This window comes from Sinohyriopsis cumingii, chromosome 7 (assembly GCF_028554795.1).
Source record: "Sinohyriopsis cumingii isolate HCF-2022 chromosome 7, ASM2855479v2, whole genome shotgun sequence".
Lineage (NCBI taxonomy): Eukaryota > Metazoa > Mollusca > Bivalvia > Unionida > Unionidae > Sinohyriopsis > Sinohyriopsis cumingii.
In genome coordinates, this window is record NC_142967.1 from 41,862,835 (window position 1) to 41,884,470 (window position 21,636).

Sequence of the window (21,636 nt, forward strand, 5' to 3'; positions counted from 1 at the left end):
ACAAATACATCGTAAAGCACACTCTAGTGCCCTGCTTGCGCCATCCCTATGTGTCCATCTCAACGTGTCAACATGTTTGCTATCTTTGCCAAAAGAAAATCAGCACAGCCCCTTTCATTTCTAAATAATAACATATTTTATATTTTTATTTAATTAAACCATTCTTTTTCGCAGTATTCTGTTGCAAGGGTGGCCTTCTTTCGAATGTCTCGTTGTCCTCTTTAAGACTTCACTATCATTGATAACACAATGGGGAGTCGCACTTCTAACTGCAAGACAACCGTATTTCGTCAGAAGTCGTCCGTACCAGTTGTTCTTGAGATCTTACAGGCAGAAAGGTATGACATCAACTTTATTGTTATTTTAGATTGTATAATAACTTTTCCTTTGTACGTTGTGCTCATGAATCCAGTTAATTATTGCAGAGCAATGTATGTACACCGTGCTTCATATATACTCTTCAAGCGCATTATCATGCACATTTTACAGGTAACTGGAAAGTATTTTACACACTACATTATGAGATTGTTCGCTGAGTTTTTCTTCTTGTGTTGCACAAAACTATAAGCACCAGGCACCAATCACAAAGCAGTAGCACTCCAGGTTTAGAAACGACAAAAGTTAATGAAAATGACAAGTGAGACAATGTAATATTAGCTGTAAACGGGAAAAGAAAAAGATTGATGTTTAGTTAACGTCGTGAAGCCGTTGCTCTACATTATATATTATAGCCGTTATATCATTGGGGAATACCAACATTTTGATGGTAAATACATCGGCTAATAAACACGAGCCATGTGTTTAGACATTCAAACAGAAACTAAATATGTAATTTGGTTTGTATTTTTGAATTAGTCTTTTAAATGAGTTGGTCTGTTTGCTCACTGCATTTGATAGTTCCACTAACATAGGAGATATATTGCGTAACAATGGGCTTGATCTGAACGGTCAGTATGGTGTACATGTTTGTCTTTACAGTTGCAAATGTCTCAAAATCGGGATTGTTGAACAATAATGAGAAGCATGCCAGTCTATTATAATAACAGTGAACGTCTATCAAGCATATGGTCCCTGTAGTTTCTTTGACCCGTCTTGTCGAATAAAATAGTCAAAACTCAGTGAAAATGCTGTTAGATACACAAGGAATTAACCTGAACAGCTTAATCAAAATATTACAAGCTTGTTTTGTGCAAAAATCATTGTTTTTTTTTAATTTGTATTCTTAATGTAAAATTTTCTGCAATCTGTCATCGTCCTATGAAAATTCACCCGAACTATCCAGCCAGATAGTATAGGAATACACTAGAAAAGATCAACAGTGGTTAAAGGGTAACAATTATAAAAGAAATATTTTAATATATCAGATGGTTATTTCCCTTAGAAGTTACAACTGAGAATGTATGCAGTCTATGAGTTTTGGTTCCTTCTGTTTATTCAAATGCAATTAATCACCATAATTATAATGCATGAATATTGCATGCACTTGTAGCTATTATATGATGGTGCATTTTCTATGTTGGGGAGGGGTACAATTCTTTGGTTAAATGACACTGCTTTTCCATTGCGGTTAACAATAAAATGCCTGTCAAACGATATATTTTATGCAAGTATTCTGCATGAAAGTTTAAAATGTTTTACATAATAATGCATGTAATAAAACCTACTTATTTAAGGACTGTCGAATGTGTTTGTAAATTATATGATAGCATATGATCAAAATGTGAATGTTTACCAAACGCTATTACTTGCTTCATTAAAATCTTGCGGCATAATTTTAGAAATGGCCAAGCCAAGCATGTAAGGAGAAAGAACAATTCCACAAATATCAGCAGCTAGAATCTGACCATATATCATTGTCGATATATATATTGCTCCTTTAAAAAAATGTCATTTTTTGGCCACTTTGTGAGGAATAACCTTTGAGCATGTTGTTGTAGGGTTTAACGCCATTTTTCAGCACAAGATAGGCTATACACGGCGGCCAGTATAATTGGTGGAGGAAGAACCCTGGAAAACCCCGGGAAGAACCACCGACCCACGAGAAGCTACTGGCAAGCTTTCTCACGTACCCACGTTAGCCGAGCCTGAGACTCGAACTCACGCAGACAGAGGTGAGATGGCAGTGATCCGTAACGGTGAGCGCTTTAGACCACTTCGCCACTCGGGGCCCCCTTTGAGCATGTAAGCTAAGACTCAAATACGTCTATGTTAAGGATTGCAAAAGCCTTGTACAAATCAAATGTCAAATTTTTAAAATTTTTAAGTTTAAACTTACTTCCCTAAAATCAAATATATATATATACACATATATATGATGCTAAACTTACTGACAATTAATTGTAACATTTTGTGCGATTTCTTTGTGCAGTGTCATCTTTAAATACGAGAATAATGGTCAATATTACAAGTTATTCCTTGGAAGCCAGTATTGTTTCAAATTCACCGTTAAGTGACATATTGTAAGAAGAAAGTCCTCCCCTTTCGCCACACTTTTCTGGCACTAGAAGAATTTATTGTGCGACCAAGGAATCCTGGTCAGTTTAAGAATATGCGCAGATTAGGTTGAGTAGTAACTGGGGGTTTATTTCTTTGTTGGTTTGTTTTTGTTTTGTTTAGGAGATAAAGTTTACAACGTAAAATCAAAGACAAACACAACGCAAAACAAGGTTAGTCAATGGGAAGTTATAGTTTTATAATGGTATTGTCAACATTTCTATTTTAATCCGAAGGATTTGGTCCTGTTTGTTCTCTTCTTTCATGTTACAGCTGCACATGGAGGTTAGATCATGATGAAGCCATTGGTGTAAAGTGTCTTACCCAACTGCGATGACCAACACTGGTCACGTGTTTTTAACGCTAACCACTGCGCGACATAGGGCATCCTTTTCGAAAAATAGATTTTACCAACTGGGAGCCGGACATGGGATCGGGTTGTAGCCCTTGCATATATTCACTGGCATCATGGGAGTGGGGTGTAGTATCTATCTATTTATCTATCTATCTATCTATCTATCTATCTATCTATCTATCTATCTATCTATCTATCTATCTGTGTGTGTGTGTGTGTGAGCCAGCGTGTGTGTGTGTGTGTGTAATATGCTTTGCTGCATACTTCTAGCTTATTATACCTTTTTCTGAGTAACCAAGTCACTGGCATTCTTTTATATATAAGCATAATTCGGAAGAACTCTTTATATTTTTAATACAAAACCTTCATACAAATGTTGTTAAAGGTTATGCATTCGGCACGATACATGATAAAATCTGCATATCATATCATCCATAAAGCTGTATTTCCATTATTTCCTGATAAAAAAAAATATTCGGACGGCGATCACTATTTCCTGATTAGCACAAATCCAGTTCGTAATGTGTAGTCATGTAGATGTGTAAGGTTGTCAGGGTACCCTGCTGGTACAGACACGTCGGGACTGTCTCCATAAATTTCTAAAAAGAGAGAAATAAATAAATAGGAGAGAAGACTGAAAAGGGTATCAAATTATATTTTGGGTTAATTATCAATCGATTCAGCGACATCTTGAGATTTAAATTCTCTCTCTCTCTCTCTCTCTCTCTCTCTCTCTCTCTCTCTCTCTCTCTCTGTATTAATACAAACAACAGCATAGTCTTGAAATACTTTATTCCTAAACATCCTCTTTAAGAATAATATTTGTCTTTGTAGAAAGAGATCATCCAATGAAATGCTAAGTAACCCATGTTCAAAATAATGCAACGAACTAATCAATTTATTTGTCCCTCACACGCACATGCAACAAAATGATATCATCTTAAGCTGTTTCATACTTTCCAATCTTATCTCTGTTGTTGTTGTTGTAGGGTTTAACGCCATTTTTCAGCACACGATAGGCTATACATGACGGCCAGTATTAATGGTGGAGGAAGAATCCGGGAAAACCCCAGAAAGAACCACCGACCCACGAGAAGCTACTGGCAAGCTTTCTCACATACCCACATTGGCTGAATCCGAGACTCGAACCCACGCAGAAAGAGGTGAGATGGCAGCGATCCGTAACGAAGAGCGCTTTAGACCACTCGGCCACTCGGGGCCCCAATCTTATCTCTGTTAAAAATGTGTAACGAAAAGTAAACACATTGAGCTGTGATGGCTGTGAGGTTGTGGACTTAACGCTATTATTCAGTACACGATAGGCCATACATGGCGGCCAGAATAACTGGTGGAAGGAGAATGCGGAAAAACACCGGTATGAACCACTGACCCACGGGAAGCTACTTGCAAGCTTTCTCACATACCCACATTAGCCGAGCCTGACAATTTAACCTACGAAAACAGAGGTGAGATGGTAGTGATCGGTAAAGGCGAGTGCTTTCGACTACTCGCCCTACCGCAACCCCTAGATAGAAAAGGAAAATTCAGAGACATGATCATGTGCTATAATCATAGAGATCATGATCTGTACATACATGTATTTACTTATAAAGGATAGATTCCAACAAATTAATTCGATAACTAAAATACAAATGTCGGAAATATGTTACGGGTTTTTACCCTCTTTTTGTTGATGGAAGGGGTGAGGTGATATGAGAAATTTCAGATCCGTATTTACAAGACAATCATATTTACAAGAGCTTCACTGTTTCAAGTATTCTTTGTCAGTACTGCATTTTGAGTTGTCTCCCTTACACGTTTAAACGCAGTCATTACGGTCAGTGTGGAGGCTAGTACCCAAACATGTTTTGTTGGCGTGATGCGTGTTTCCAGATTTTATTCGCTTTCCTGTGCATAAGTTTCAGCTCACTGGCAAGATGAGAGTTAGCCCGGCAATATAAACCTCACGTCATTTAAAAACCCCAAATGTTGTCCACATATTTAAACGTTAATATATGCATGTAATTTTAGATCTATTTTGTTGTCTGTATGCACCAATCATATACCAGTGTATGAGGAAAACATGCCTGACTTTTTAGACTTCTTTTTCTTCAAGATAGTCTTATTTTCAAGTCATTTTATGCTTTCAGAAAACGGTGATTCTTTTTTAAATCGTCTTAATTCAAAATAAAGCAACAATTAAGCTTGATAATTTCAAGCTCATATGAGGAAAATCATTAAAGTAAAAGATTTCATTACAAACTGAACACTTGTATTCATCAGTGATTTATATGACCGACAACTACGTTTGAAATGTAGAAAGCGTCATTATAATACACGGAAATATTTGAAATAGGTTTGTAAAAGCAAAGAAATAATTATCTAAATTCACGTAGATTATAGTCACAACCATTGAAATCATGAAGGCTAGTCATAAGGCTATCTACTCAGAACTGTTTTGTTGGCTTCATATTCACATAATTGTTCCTCACGCATGCGCGTGTCCTGATTTTATTCGCTTTCCTATGTAGAATGTTTAAGCTCGTAAGCAGGATGGGAGTTAGCCCGACGACGAAATGTCATTTACAAATTCCAAATTAGTTGTCCACACATGTAATATTTAATGCAATGCATGTAAGTGTTTTGTTGTCTATGCGTACTAAGCAACCCTATATCGGAGTATGAAGATAACGTGTCGGAAGATTGGGTTTTACTTGTCAAGATAGTTTCATTTTCAATCCCAAATATTATGTCAGATACCGCTGGCATATTTTCAAGATTGTCTTATTTAAAAGTAATTCAGCTTTGTAATTTCAAGTTGATATGATGAAATATTATCAAAGTGAAAAACTCCATAACGAACTAAACACTTGTATCCTTGAGGATATATATTATCGAGAACCACTTTTGAAATCTAGAATATAAAACGGAAAACATTTTATTTGGGTTTGTAAAAGTAAAGAAATGCGCAATCAAAGGTTAGCGTAACCTGCATATTATGTTCACAATCATTGAATATTTATTTACTAAATTTAAGTACATAATTTTCCAAAGAAAACGTTAGTCTCACCGAGTAGGAGCTATGTGGTGGGTGTTCCAATCGTTGGGTGCCGGCAACATTGGTATCTAGAGCCCAGCCGAATGCATTCAGTTCTCCTTCATTGTATAGGAGGAAGACCGGAAAGAACTCGTTACATGGCATATCCGCACGTAAGTTGTACCAATAGTGGACACCTAACCGGAAAGAAAAACAAAACAGCCTTTTCCTAAACTGAAGACACGGATGATTTGGAAACTATACATTTGCCTACTTATGTGTGATGTAAAATGAATATATCCTAAAAACGTATGTCATTCACATAAGTTTACTTTACAAACGATCATGTAATTCATGTTAGGAATTCTCTTTAGTACGTCATTGTACCGATGCATCTTTTGTTTCGTCTGTGGAAAGTGTTTTCTTCTTATTTATTATGAGCTTTTTCGATGTGGGAAATTAAATGCAAAACTCTAGGGATCTGTAAGAACCATTCAACACATATCTAGAAATGCGGCTTCCATAATTGTTGATGAGACAGAAAGTATCAGAATTACTGATGTTCCACGTTCTGAATGCAGGTTACCAATTACAAAGGGTTCATTCAAGCAGACGATAGATGTTGTTCGTGCATTGAACAAGTAACACAAGTAACACATTGGGTTGCATACATAGTCCGAGATAAGGCTCATAAATGTTCATATGTTAGTGCTGTTTCCAAATGAACATCTCTTGAAAATAATTAGGCAGTGTTTGCTCGTTTATTCCGACAAGGTTTCTTACATGATTTCCTCTGGAGTTCCATATTCCAAGCATGCGTGTCACGATTTACCGTTAACACTTGTACCATTTATGCTGGACTGGAGAAAATGAAGGACGAACACATACACGTCCAAGGCCAGAAAGGAATTCAAAATGTGATATGTTGAGTAAACAGAATCTAGTGTGCTGAATGCTCTACATATATGAAAAGAGATAGTTCCTTGAAGAAATATGTCTAGTGTTCCGTAAATACACGTAGATACAGAAAAATGCACCTAGGTAGAAGTGATAAAAAACTAAAACGTCTCTAGATTCTTTTCTCATCTGCTCGATGCAGGTTATGGTCCTTGTACTTATATGGTAATACTAATTTACAACTAGATTTAGTCATCAGAGTGTAAATAACTTTATTGAGGTTACAGATTTATAATATACACATACCTGAAACTAAATCAGTTAATACAAGGTATATTCTAATTATTGATGTGTAGATTGTTCCCACCACAAACGTTAGGTAAACGTTGGTTTCAGATCTGATTAAAAACAAATCTAGTAATATCGACATTACTTTGGGGATTTGAGGATGGGTGGAGATCTGTGGATATGCAAAATGGCAGTGCTTGTCCACAGTTTAGTCTGATTGTGACAAAGGTTCCTATGAAATGTTAGAATATTTGACAATAGAGAAAAAAATCTTGTATCAAAAGCATATTCAATGCTAACGAGCCTTATCTTGCCATATATACATCAATCAAAGGTGTATGAACTAATGATCAAAGAGAAAACCTCACTCATCATTGTTGCTTCAGCTGCCGTTGTTGGAATAAATAATGATGATGCTCTCTTGGCATTACTGCACTAGATATTGCTAATTTAAATACATTATTTGCTTTTAACTACATTTAAATTCATTTGCAGATTGTTTCACTATCTGTAAACTATTCGTGTGATAATTTTCAAACTTAAATGGGATTTCAGTCACAGTTTGCCTTCATGTCAACATCAATATATTGAAATAGATGGTACATTAAGTAATATTCTTATTATTGATGACTTGTAAATTAAGATATGCAAAACGCAAAGTATCACTTGTGCTAAACGTAAATACACTTAGCCATTGGAAATATTATAAATATTACTGCAAATCTGGGCTAAAATAAAACTAATAGCATAAATAGCATAAATACAATACTCCAACTTCTGTGTGAGTTAACAGTATGTCGAGTGTGGAGCATCTCACTGTGTGATAGTGCCATCAAAATCGCTCTTTGTTGTAACAAAATCATCACGAATTGTTCGAAATGTTCATACTCATGTGGTTATTTGGTGTCGGGCACCTGGTATCAAGGGCGTACGGAAGTAGGTCAACACATGTTTAAAGGCGAAATCGGGGATGAAGGCAAGTCATGCTCCATTGCCTCTATGTGCGTGCGTCCAATCTTGGTATACAACTGGTTTGGTTACCTTCTTAAATATGCTTCTTGCATGATCTTTGCTAGAACAGTACTTAACAGCCTTTTACCTTTCATTGGTGAACTGTCGACAAAACTATATTTTCTATTAAATCGTGAAAACAGTCGCGTTCAATGTATATGCCATGTATTATATTTATTACTAAAACCTCAAAGTTCAGTTGACACTTTGGTGTTGCCATATACAAAGTGTGCTTAAATAATGCATCACTTGTTCGGGCTTCAGTTTTGACATAGTGTTTCATACTCCGTGTCAGCAAATGTATCACGTTTTTCATGCTACATGAAACTTCTATGCTGGATTATACCAATTTCGCAAGTAAGAGTCTAGATGTATTCTTGTGCATATAAATAAATCAAAAGTAATAAATACTTATTTTCGTGGATTTCGGGCTTCTTACAATCAAGGCCTAAATAACAGTCAACAGTCTTTGGAATGAAGAGACTCTTACTTAGTCTAACGTATTACGGAAGAACAATTCTAAGGATTCGTTCATTCTAACCCATAGATGGAAAGCATTTCCCCTTCGTCCACCTGGTAGGTGCCACTTCAGTCTCATGTGCAGGCACCGTGATGACGTCAGTCGGATGAGTTCCGTTCTGGATGTACAAATGGTCTCCAGTACCGTGAGTGTTGAAGTCGGACTGTGATCGGCCGGTGGTACATATGGTGGCTGAGAAATCAATAAATATTACTGTGTTATACATTATTCATACATATATAAATTAAGGTTTTTCTTCTGTAGCGAATTGGCTATGTTCCTTCTTGTTGTCATAGTTCTAATAGCAACGTCATACATTTTCGTAAGATCACGACGAAATCCTTAATACGCTCTATGCTTTGATGGCACTTTAACACATTATTAGCTATATCATGAAGAGGAAACGGAAGTTAAGTGCCGTTCCCAAGGATACACGAAGGCTGGTATAAAACCAATCATCATTTATCAATCATCTTGGTATCAAATCTTTTATTAGTATGATACAAGTGCAAACAAAGTAAACAAGAAAAGAAAGTGAAGACAGATTCCGTTGACACTACTGAATCAATGTTTTCATTATATGATTCCAAAACTTCATCAGTCCGTACCCCAGATTCCATCGGCTTAATATCTCCAGAACGGTTTGAGACATCGTCATGAAACTAAATTGGCATCATCAATATAGTTTGTTTATCGCATGAGAGCTAGTTTGTATTTTTTTAAAATGTTTATTATACTAGTATATCAGACTTAAACCTAATACAAAGAAAGTACACAGTCGTGACCTTGAGCAAAGAGGAATTATTATGGATCGCATCGACATATGTTAGTAATATTGCGTCACATCTAAATAAAGACACCGTTCGAGATGTTGTAATATTTTTATTATATGTTGCAACTGTTGTGCATACTTTTAAAACAAAAACTGTATTTCAAGTATATGTGTATATATTTTTTGTTCATACTTTCCGATGAATCCTGCATTGACAAGAAAGGTAGTATTGTATTTGAAGTTATATCGCCATAATATACTGATATATTGGTAAAGTGTTTAACTTATAAAACAAACCAAAATGTAGAATTTCTTTTATTTATTGTTATAACAACTTTTTGGCCAAGTATCTTAAAAGTAACTTACCGGGATTTGTAAAATATGCTGTGATGAGGTATAAGTCACCATCGTCCACGAATGGCGCGTTGATTTGATTTTGGAATGGATACTTCTCACCAGTTCCGGTTTTCATATCTTTTCCAATCTAAAGTAGTTTATACTGTGATAGTTATAGTAGATCAAACTGAATATTTATTTATGTGTACAATTGTACTAAAAGTCAGATGGAGGTACGGTTTTCTCTAGGTCTTCAAAAACAATGCACATTGTCTCTAAGTCTTTAAACCTCGTTAGATCTATGATAATAATCGTCATTGTATGAATACCTAGGCAAAGTTAGATCTTAGCATAATCTTAGTATAATTTGCATAGGAAAAGCTACATCATAGTATAATCTTAGTATAATTTTCACAGGCAAAGTTACATCTTAGTATAATTTAAATAGGAAAAGCTACATCATAGTATAATCTTAGTATAATTTACGTAGGCAAAGTGACATCTTAGTATAATCTTAGTATAATTTGCACAGGCAAAGTTACATCTTAGTATAATTTAAATAGGAAAAGTTACATCGTATAATCTTAGTATAGTTTACATAGGCAATGTTACATCTTAGTGTAATCTTAGTATAATTTACATAGGAAAAGTTACATCGTATAATCTTAGTATAATTTACATAGGCAATGTTACATCTTAGTGTAATCTTAGTATAATTTACATAGGAAGGTTACATCGTAGTATAATCTGAGTATAATTTGCATAGGAAAAGTTACATCTTAGTATAATCTTAGTATAATTTACGTAGGCAAAGTGACATCTTAGTATTATCTTAGTATAATTTGCACAGGCAAAGTTACATCATAGTATAATCTTAGGGCAATTTAAATAACTAGGAAAAGTTATATAGTAGTATAATCTTAGTATAATTTGCATAGGAAGGTACATCGTGGTATAATCTGAGTATAATTTGCATAGGAAACGTCACATCTTAATATAATCTTAGTATAATTTGCATAGGAAAAGTTACATCTTATTATATATAATCTTAGTATAATTTGCGTAGGCAAAGTTATATCTTAGTATAATCTTAGTATAATGGACATAGGAAGGTTACAACCTAGCATAATCTTAGTATAATTTGCATAGGCAAAGTTACATCTTAATATAATATTAGCATAATTAGGAGTCATTTTTCCTTCAGTGCTTAAAGATCTGATGGCTTATCAGCTGGCCCATCAAAAACAAAGTCCATTTGTCCCTAGTTTTCTGCCAATCCTTCAGGAATTCATCCGTCCGTACGTAATGCCTGAATATTTCAGAACATCGCTAATGTAGACGTAGGCACAAATATATGCCTTCGACATTTAATCAAACACGCTAAATAATTACACCTTTTTATGTTGAAAGACGCCAAACGTTTCACTCCAAGAATATAGAAAACAGTGAATTTACATATATGCATGCATTGTCATGTGAATGATAAATGATATTCAAAATTATTGAAAACATCAATGTTTTGGCTAGTGATATGTTAACAGGTTGATATAGTCGATTCTTTACGGCATCCAGCGCTACAATGTCAGCTGTCTACTGTTTGTGCTCAGCTGTGTATTATGTGTTATTGACACTGAAAATATCAGCATTAACATAATTCTCAGTCCTAATTCAAGAGAAATAACACACAAAACACCACAAAAAGATTAATAAAAAGAAGAAAACAAACAACTCGTGAGATTTAAACCTGTTTTTCTGCATATCCAAATTGTTACAGTCATGAGCAAATATCAAAACAGCAGATCAAATGTTTTGATCACAAGATTTTCGATGTCTATCGATCGTATTAAAACAATAGTTTTATTCACTCCAGCAAAATGTCATCGTTTTTTTTTTCTATCCAGTCACTCACGGCCTCGTTTAATATGAATATGTATTCACTTTCTATATTCATACAATAAGAGAAAATGGCGGAAATGGTTATTACCATAAAAGGGCCATTTTGAAATGGAAAGTTGTGGTGACAGGGGGAATTTCAAGTTAAGTGGCCAATAGTTTTAATATTTTTGAATTGTAGGACAACAAAAGGAATTGTAAATAATAAACGTATATAGCGATAATTTGTACGGTCCGCATGGCAACAACGGGAAATGTAATGTTATAAAATACATCATTTGACTAATCAACACCCGGTATGTCTCTACCTTTTAAATTCCTTGACAGCTTCAGAAATTCAGGATTACTTTGAGCCTAACTGATCAAGATAATATTTTTGGATTTTGTTCAATCCCCGCTAAATTCCTTGACGGTGTAACTATTTTGAATTATGTTTTGTCACGTCGAAATTAATACTTTTACGAGTTAGATTACTTGATTAAAGGTATTTATTTATCGGTATAATATAGTCAACATTACCAACACTGCCTACAATTCCATACTCATTAATACCTATACTTCAGATGAAGTAAAGGTATTGATGAGTATTGAATTGTGGTAGTGAGTGGTTATAGTGAGTGATTGTCTATCTAAAAATATGTGTTAATCCTCATTGTTGTATCATCAAAGTTGGTCCCTACCTTACACAGCAGTTTGTAGATTCGGTACCGTTGAGAAAAACATTTCATTGGTTAGCAAACCTGGATGCTGGTCATTAACAACATGTATTGGTTGATGTGCATGGGTGTTGGTTACTAGATGCGGGTGCTGATCAGTGGCATTGTATACTATTCACTTGGTCTGGTGATGATCAAAAGGTATTGGTCAAGTCAAATGTTTTACGTCTTTCACATTACGTTTCCATATACGGACATACATATTCATCGTTTGAAATCTATGGGTGTTGTAACATTAAACTCCCGTTTTCTTCATACAATCTTATTTCCAAATGACAGCAGTAATGTTAATTGCCAGCGTCGATAGAGTAGCAACTGTCGCAGTGGCATCCATGTAGTCTCTTTATTCAAATCCCCGGCCGAGTCATACCAAATGCTTATAAAAATGGTACTAGCAGCTGCCTCGCTTGGTGCTAAGCATTAACAGGTTAGTGTTAGGACGGGTCGACGTGGTGTCAGGATAATGTGACTGGGTGGGACATGAGGCTACATGTTTGTGGCACGATAACCTAATGCTAGACATCACTATAAACTGCTACACTGCAGACACCGAAGTGATTTGACTGAAAAAGTGCTAAAGCTACGTTAAAAATCAAACTTTCACACACACACACTTCCGTATTTGTCGTTAAATTCATGATTTGCGCTACGCATATCTTCAGCCGCATGAAACAATTCCCAGTCATCAGTATTGGCAACTGTTTTGATACAAAATGTCTTAAAGAATGGATGAAGGTACACTATAAAGTGTTTTATGTAAGAACAGCAATATCTTTAAAGTTAAGAAAATTCAAATAATCTTCATCCTCTTCAAACAAAAACACGACGATTTCTGGTTAGTGTTAAAATTACACAAATAATTCATAGTGGATTATTGATGAACAATTCCTACCCCAAGCTGTATCCCAGCAATAAATCCATTAACGTCGTAGAGTAACATTACAGAAGGGTCATTGCTTTTCCAGTATCTCTTCCCAGCGAAATTAGTCCGTGCTACAAATGTGAAGTATATAACAATTATAGTATCTACCTACCGTTATACTACATAGGTAAATACTGAAGAATTTTTCAAGCTCTTTACTAAATTATTAATAGAAAATGAAAGCTATAGTTTGTAGAATAATAAGCCTGCCTTGAACTCTGAGACAGTACCTCTCCACCTCATTAGATGTAATGTACTCTGAGACAGTACCTCTACACCTCATTACATGTAATGTACTCTGAGACAGTACCTCTCCACCTCATTACATGTAATGTACTCTGAAACAGTACCTCTCCACCTCATTAGATGTAATGTACTCTGAGACAGTACCTCTCCACCTCATTACATGTAATGTACTCTGAAACAGTACCTCTCCACCTCATTACATGTAATGTACTCTGAGACAGTACCTCTAGACCTCATTACATGTAATGTACAACAGTTAAAGGATGAAAACTTTAACCTTATATTCATTTGTTGTAGTTCAAAAGACTTTACTAGATGGAATTAAATTATAGTTTATATCATGTACAGGATCAGCAATATATAAAGTCTTTTTTCTTTCCTTTTCGAGTTGTGTGCTATGTAACTTACCATTGCAATCAGACTTCATGACAAACCCTTCTGATTTGGCGTCCTGCTCTGTTCGTGTGCTTTGTCACTTACCATTGCAAGCAGACTTCAGGACAAAGCCTTCTGATCTGGCGTCCTGCTCTGTTCGTGTGCTGTTTCACTTACCATTGCAATCAAACTTCATGACAAAGCCTTCTGATTTGGCGTCCTGCTCTGTTCGTGTGCTTTTTCACTTACCATTGCAATCAGACTTCATGACAAAGCCTTCTGATTTGGCGTCCTGCTCTGTTCGTGGCATTGAGGCATAGTTGTACGGGTTGAAGGGATTCATTCCCCAAGTTACTAAAAAAAATCAAAACTAGTTACGAGCTTAACATTATTTGTGATGCTGATATATATATATATATATATATATATATATATATATATATATATATATATATATATATATATATATATATATATATATATATATATATATATATATATATATATATATATATATATATAACATGGGTTTTAAAATATTTGTATCAAGCAATTTGATATACCAATACTATTGGTATATCAAATTGTGATCAGCACATGGAGAAATAATACGCATATATACACATTCTTGCAAAACTGTACCTTTGCAGCTCTGTGCTGTCCACTCATTAATCAGTAGTGACGTATGATAAAAAGATAAAAAGTATTAATAATCCCCGTTTTCTAAATGAATTTAATATGGTGCACAACTTCATCGCAATCCTTTCTACTTTCCGTACCACGTACCCCTCTCATGCGTAAATGATAAAATACGCATAAATCTGGAGTGAGAAATAATACTAATTCGGGCTGGATGAATACCTTGAAATTTAACTTACACCATGTAACCTACAAGAATATGCTTCGTCGTAATGGTATGACTGCACATTCCTTGGGATGTATCTACGATGTTTATATATTTAGTGATATAAAGTTGCCAACCCTGTCGACATTATTCGGTAAATGTCTCGGTTACGTGGTACACATACTGTGATGTATTGAGTGTTTTGTTGCTTTTGTTGTTGTTTCTCAAACCTCTTGTAATGCTCTTAAAATCGATAATTATTGATTAAATATGAAAACGTCCAAAGGATGTCCCCCAGACCCCTTCCCCTCTCTCTTTCTCTCTCTCTCTCTCTCTCTGGACCATCATATTAAGATACGCGCGAAATCTATGACGCGCAGAGGATTTTCACTTGTGTGATTTCACGATATCTCCGGCTTTATGAATAATGGTAAAAGTTAAGTCAAACCCATCAAAGCACGAGAGAGAGAGAGAGAGAGAGAGAGAGAGAGAGAGAGAGAGAGAGAGAGAGAGAGAGAGGAGGGAGAGATAGAGCGAAAGAGAGTTGTATGGTAGGTAGTACTGTTATTAAAGCAGAATAATGTCTTGGATCAACTGTAAATATATTAAAATATTTTAATTACATCCTGTTGGTTCGTCATTTTGCTTAGTTTCTATTCCACGATAATCTCCATGCGCCGGTGGGTGAATGACCGAGCGTTCATTTGAATGGCTGAGCTAACCAGGTGTTTGTAGTGCTCTACTTTCTTCGATAAAACCATCTTTCATGTCTACATCATAACAGTGTATTATATTTATTTAATCAATGTGAATAAAAATAGAAAAACAAAAATGGAAACAGTCAACAAATAAATATGCAAAGGTGATTGTAAATAGCAACAAATGGCACAGAACTACATTTTGTAGCGGACACACTTGGAAGGGGTGTGAGGAGTTCATTCACTCGTTCACTGCACATTTGCCTGTAGTCAATCTTAAACTCCTTTCAAATGGCAAATATATGTATTTGTAAGTGATATAAATACAGTATATGTGTATCGTTGTATAAATATTTTATTAAAAGGAAACTCGGCAAACTTCGTTTGCTTTAATAAAAATTGATACATCTCGTGGTATATATATATATATATATATATATATATATATATATATATATATATATATATATATATATATATATATATATATATATATATATATATATATATATATCTGTGTGTGTGTGTGTGTGTTTCTTTAAGTCATTTGGGTTTGTGACGTTTATAATTTAGTTCTTTTAATTTATTGACTGGCTCGTGTTATAGTACAAGTACACGTCCACTATGTGTAAAAGTTCAATCATAAACCAAGGCCGATTGCCAAGGTTAAGTCATAAACTATTTCGGTCAAGTACCCCACGCATTAGAGTGAATGGAGGTCATTTAAACAATACGCGAAACTAGGAGTGCCTTTTGTCCTTCAGCGTTATCAAGCATGCCCTATTTGTTGATTGGCGCAATAATTTGTTGTCCTGCAGAGTTATCATGCACGCACTATTTGTTGATTGGCTCAATAATTTGAGAAGGTCAGAACATTAGTGCTAGATTATTTCACACTCTAATAATTTAAATGTTAGATAATCGACTAAGGGATTCAGATTTTGTTGATTTGTTGTGCACAAATCGAGACTATATAAGAGAATTAAATCAGGGTATTAATATTATTTGGGGTTTTTGCCAGTTTTGTAAGATTTGTATGAGGCAATCGTGATTTATTTATCATTTTTCATTGAACTTGCAGAGCCAAAAATCGTTCTTCTAAAACAGACAGTATTTTGAGGATCATGTAAATACATTTAAATAATTCTGTTGGGATTGCCTTGAAGTAAGAATTTTGTTGGGATTGCCTTGAAGTAAACCTTTTTTGATTTAGAACTGTAATTTAGAACTGTGGTGCTTGCACGTTACCACATAAACGCATTAGAACCTTCATTCGGAATATCTTTTTAAATGTTTGATTATATATATATATATATATATATATATATATATATATATATATATATATATATATATATATATATATATATATATATATAATGGAAACTTGCTTGTTGGGTTTTATTTTGTCTTATTACATAGTTTATTTCCCTAGACGTAACAATATGGAATTGCAAAAATATTACTATCTGCAGAGACTACGCTACAAACCATCGTGACTTTAGAGGATCAATACATTCAGGAAAGTTTTATATCGCCAATATCACGAATTACCAGACTGCCATCTTGATTTGTTTGCATTTGTACAAAAATGGAATGACCATCTCGACACAATGTGTTAATTTTGAGGTTCATGCTGGGCCGGCGCTACCATATAGGCAAACTAGGCAGCCGCCTAGGGCGCTGATTTCAGGGGGCGCATTTCTCCAAATCAACAACAGTTTTGAAAAATAAATAAATACATTTCAGTTTTATTGAGGGTCGTTTTTTTATCCTGGTTTATTTCATACAGGGTCAAATAATCGGGTAGATTCAGCCTGACCGAAACACCAGGCTGACCCGAACAAGCAAAATGAGTGAGTGAAAATCGCGCGTATACGAAGCTTTCAGGACGTATTTACGTTCGCGTGTTTTTATAGGCCACGAGTTTTTCCGTGGAATCACGCTTATTCGAAACCTTCAATTTGCCGCGGAAACCAAATTGGGGGGGGGGTTAACTCCTTATTTTATTGGTATAAACGGGGGGGGGGGGGGGGGGCGCCAGACTCTAACCTTGCCTAGGGCGCCAGATAGTCTGGCACCGGCCTTGGGTTCATGTGAATTATTTTGATAAGACCGAGACAAGAGTTTACAGTGCAGAAATATATGGCAAAGGTGACTATGAAATGTAATGTTTTCGGCTCTCGTAAATGTTTCTATAGTAGCTTGAATAAACGTAGTAAATCACAGCGGTTTTCAGAAGGCTCAGGATTAAAGAGAGGTACTCTTTGTGTAAATTGAATATTTAAATGACCGAAAACAGTAAAAGTATTAAGAATTGCTTGAATAATTATATTATATTTTAGTGTCCTGCTATGCTATAATCGTTCTTGTTTGATTAAATACACAATGTACAATATGTCACGTCTCCAGCTATGCAAGAAATTACATGCTGACAGATGTTGACCAGTTTGTGCCCAATGTGATGTTTGTGACACTTAACCTATCACACTGCGAGCACGTGCGAACTGATACTTGATCACCCCTCCAATACGAATCGTGGAAGCCACTTTGACTGAGTTCAGGTTTGCTTACTTTGGCGTTTCATGTCACGTCAATACGTGAAGGTTCTACCGTGTCGATGCAATCGGAGTAAAATACCTTGCTCGGAAACTCATTCGGTTGCACACATTCTACAACTATGCGCCATAAAAAAATTATTACAATTTTTCAAAATAGCTGTGCATGCCACCGACTATACTGAAACTTTCAAAAAATAGTCGGCCAAAGTAAGATTGCAAATTTAACAAGAAACTCATTCATATGTTAATGTGGACTGTCTGAGTCATTCGGTGAGTTAGGTTATCACGATATTGGAGATATTGCTCCAATTAAACGATACATAGACATTCGATAATTCAATATTCGAATACTTTTCAAGACTGACTTACCTCTGAGGTTGTCCCATTTTGTCTCTGAAAGATATTATAAAGGTAAAGATGGGGTGAACTTTTCAATAATGCAATTAAAATCTTAAGCATTTATGCACTCAAGATATGTAATAATATTTCGTTAGTAATAATGCATTCACGATATGTAATAATATTTCGTCAGTAATAGTGCGCTCAATATATGTAATAATATTTCATCAGTGACAATGCACTCAAGATATGCAAAAATATTTCGTCAGTAATAATGCGCTCAAGATATGTGATAATATTTCGTCAGTGACAATGCACTCAAGATATGTAATAATATTTCGTCAGTGACAATGCACTCAAGATATGTAAAAATAATTTCGTTAGGAATAATGCACTCAAGATATGTAATAATATTTCGTCAGTGACAATGCACTCAAGATATGTAAAAATAATTTCGTTAGAATAATGCACTCAAGATAAGTAATAATATTTCGTCAGGAATAATGCACTCAAGATATGTAATAATATTTCATCAGTAATAATGCGCTTAATATATGTAATAATGCGCTTTCGTTTTCTGTTCCTTATTTCATTGTTCATATTGTCCAGTATATGCCTGACAGGGGATCTAGTAATGTCTCATTTTGCAATGTTACTATTAATAACAATCGTTAATCTTTTCAGCAGTAAGTCTAAGGGGGTACACGCTCAGTTTCAAACAAGAATCGTACATTATTCTTTGTTTTCCGCTCATATTCTATCTGCGAAGATTGCATTCGCTTCGATTTGCTTTTCTACACGAGTATGCTGAAATAAATGATACTACTGTACTTACGTCTGAAGAGAAAACCTTGGACGGTTAAAGGAAGAATCGCAATGAGCAGGAATGAAGTCATTTTTGCCTGTAGATTAGAAATAGGGTTGATCCTTATATAGCTCTATTGTTATCTATCGTCCTAAACGTACTGCTACGATAAGACACGGGACTCGAATTCTAAATTTTAACCCTGTCTAGCTTTGTTTTAAAGTTAAACCTTGTTATATATGTACTATTTGGTAAAAAGGTATATGCTTGAATTATCTATATTTAAAATATTCACGACGTGTGTAAATTTAAATATCTGAAAAGAAGCATTGTTTAATGAGAAATTTGGTTTGAACAAGTCCATGTGACAGAAACAAATGTATTACCAATACCTATTTCCCCCCAAAAGCACTTAAATGCCTTACTTTCTGTTTGGATTCTATTTTCAGTCAGCAATCAAAGAATGGTATCTAATACCCTCAAGCGCAATCTAACAATCTGTTAGTTCTCTCATTCACTGTGCATTTGATCTGGACCATATTGGTGTTTGTCTGTGTGTAAAAAGTATTCTGGTTTAATTGAATGAGTGAGTGTTTGAGACCTGCCAGTGTAACTGATGTATTTTGTTCTCTCTCTCTCTCTCTCTCTCTCTCTCTCTCTCTCTCTCTGTGTATACCTTAGTTTTGTTTAAATCTTCAGCAGTGGAGGAAATAAGGAGATACAAACAACAAACTATCAAGGTCTCCCTGAAGAGTTTTTGACACCACCACCGCTCAAAAAACATATACATACGCACAATTTTTAATATAGATGGCACCATCCTCATAGCATGATGCTTACATTAATGTATTCACTCAGACACTAAATCTGTAATTTGGTTTCCATTGACTTTCAGTTAGGCTTGAAAATGTATTGCTCTATTTGTTGAGCACCTTTGATGGCTAGCACAGGAGAACAAATATGTAACTTGGGCCTGAAACGAACTGCTAACTTGGTTTAGGTATGTCTGATGCAGATCAATATATATATATATATATATATATATATATATATATATATATATATATATATATATATATATATATATATATATATATATATATATATATATATATATATATATATATATATATATATATATATATATATATATATCTATATATATATATATATCTATATATATATCTATATATCTCTCTATATATATATATATATATATATATATATATATATATATATATATATATATATATATATATATATATATATATATATATATATATCTGTATATATATGTACATATATATATATATATAATGCTGAGCGCCAAGCGAGGTAGATGTTGGTACCATTTTTATAAGTCTTTGGTATGACTCGGCCGGGGATTGAACCTATGGCCTCCCGCATCTGAGGCGGACACTCTAACCACTAGGCCACCGGAGCGGTCTCTGTCGGAAATAAAGGCTATACAAGAGGAGTTGGCGGTAGTGTTGATTCTGTATAAATTTCAGTTGCAAAAGCAATTGACTTGAAAAACGAAATCAAAATAGCATAAGGATGCTTTTTGCAAAAATCATTGATTAGTTTTTATTTGCATCTTTAATGCTGAAATAACCTCATTAATTACACTCGTTTTATGAAAATTCACGAAAACAAGAATGCCCATTGAGAACTTAAGAAATTGTATCTGTATGTTCAGTGTTCTGACATCTCTGGAACTGTGCAATAGAAATGCAATTTTAATTTGACCTATTAAGGTATTCTAAATGCAGGCTTCCTATACATTTCATAGTAATAACTCGTAGTAGAAAAGGGAGCTCACTCAACACTTTCAGAGTTTGGTTGTAATACTTTTCACCCATTCTACTGATGAACAACTTAAATCTGTGACGTTTTAAGCAAGGTGATTGTGTAAATCATCTACACAGGGCTCCAATATGTAGATCATCACCACAGGTTATAATATGTAAATCATCTACGCAGGTTGTAATATCTAAATCATCAATACATGCTGTAATATGTAAATAATCTACAAAGACTGTAATATGTAAATCATCTACACAGGCTGTAATATGTAAATCATCTACACAGGCTGTAATATGTAAATCATCTACACAGGCTGTAATATGTAAATCATCTACGCAGGTTGTAATATCTAAATCATCAATACATGCTGTAATATGTAAATAATCTACAAAGACTGTAATATGTAAATCATCTACACAGGCTGTAATATGTAAATCATCTACACAGGCTGTAATATGTAAATCATCTACACAGGATCCAATATCTAAATCATCTACACAGGTTGTAATATGTGAATCATCTACACAGGCTGTAATATCTAAATCATCTACACAGGTTGTAATATGTAAATCATAAACACAGGCTGTAATATGTAAGTCATATACACAGGCTTCAATATCTAAATCATCTACAGGCTGTAAAATGAATTGACTTTCATTTATGTAATATGTAAATGCATACATTTCAGCCTGCTTACAGAACAGGAAGTTTTTATGGCAATT

The 21,636-nt window shown here is 34.6% G+C and overlaps 1 protein-coding gene across 1 annotated transcript; it reads right to left on the reverse strand.

The window, feature by feature from the left end:
• Positions 1–3,185: 3,185 nt before the first annotated feature.
• LOC149795107 (uncharacterized) lies at positions 3,186–19,210 on the reverse strand. The gene is made up of 8 exons (XM_089964805.1): positions 19,139–19,210; positions 18,334–18,357; positions 14,111–14,215; positions 13,211–13,311; positions 9,740–9,857; positions 8,623–8,793; positions 5,919–6,082; positions 3,186–3,447 (listed from the first exon to the last, which is right to left on the reverse strand). The coding sequence occupies exons 1-8, from the start codon at positions 19,197–19,199 to the stop codon at positions 3,349–3,351; spliced, it is 843 nt and encodes a 280-aa protein (XP_089820931.1). The 5' UTR covers positions 19,200–19,210; the 3' UTR covers positions 3,186–3,348.
• Between the last annotated feature and the right edge of the window lie 2,426 nt (positions 19,211–21,636).

Excerpts from the sequence above, each read along its gene's own strand:
- LOC149795107 (XM_089964805.1), bottom strand. The coding sequence starts at position 19,199 with ATGACTTCATTCCTGCTCATTGCGATTCTTCCTTTAACCGTCCAAGGT. Across the intron at positions 9,858-13,210 it reads TTGCTGGGATACAGCTTGGG|ATTGGAAAAGATATGAAAAC; the intron begins GTAGGAATTGTT and ends AAACTACTTTAG. Across the intron at positions 8,794-9,739 it reads AGCATATTTTACAAATCCCG|CCACCATATGTACCACCGGC; the intron begins GTAAGTTACTTT and ends TTGATTTCTCAG.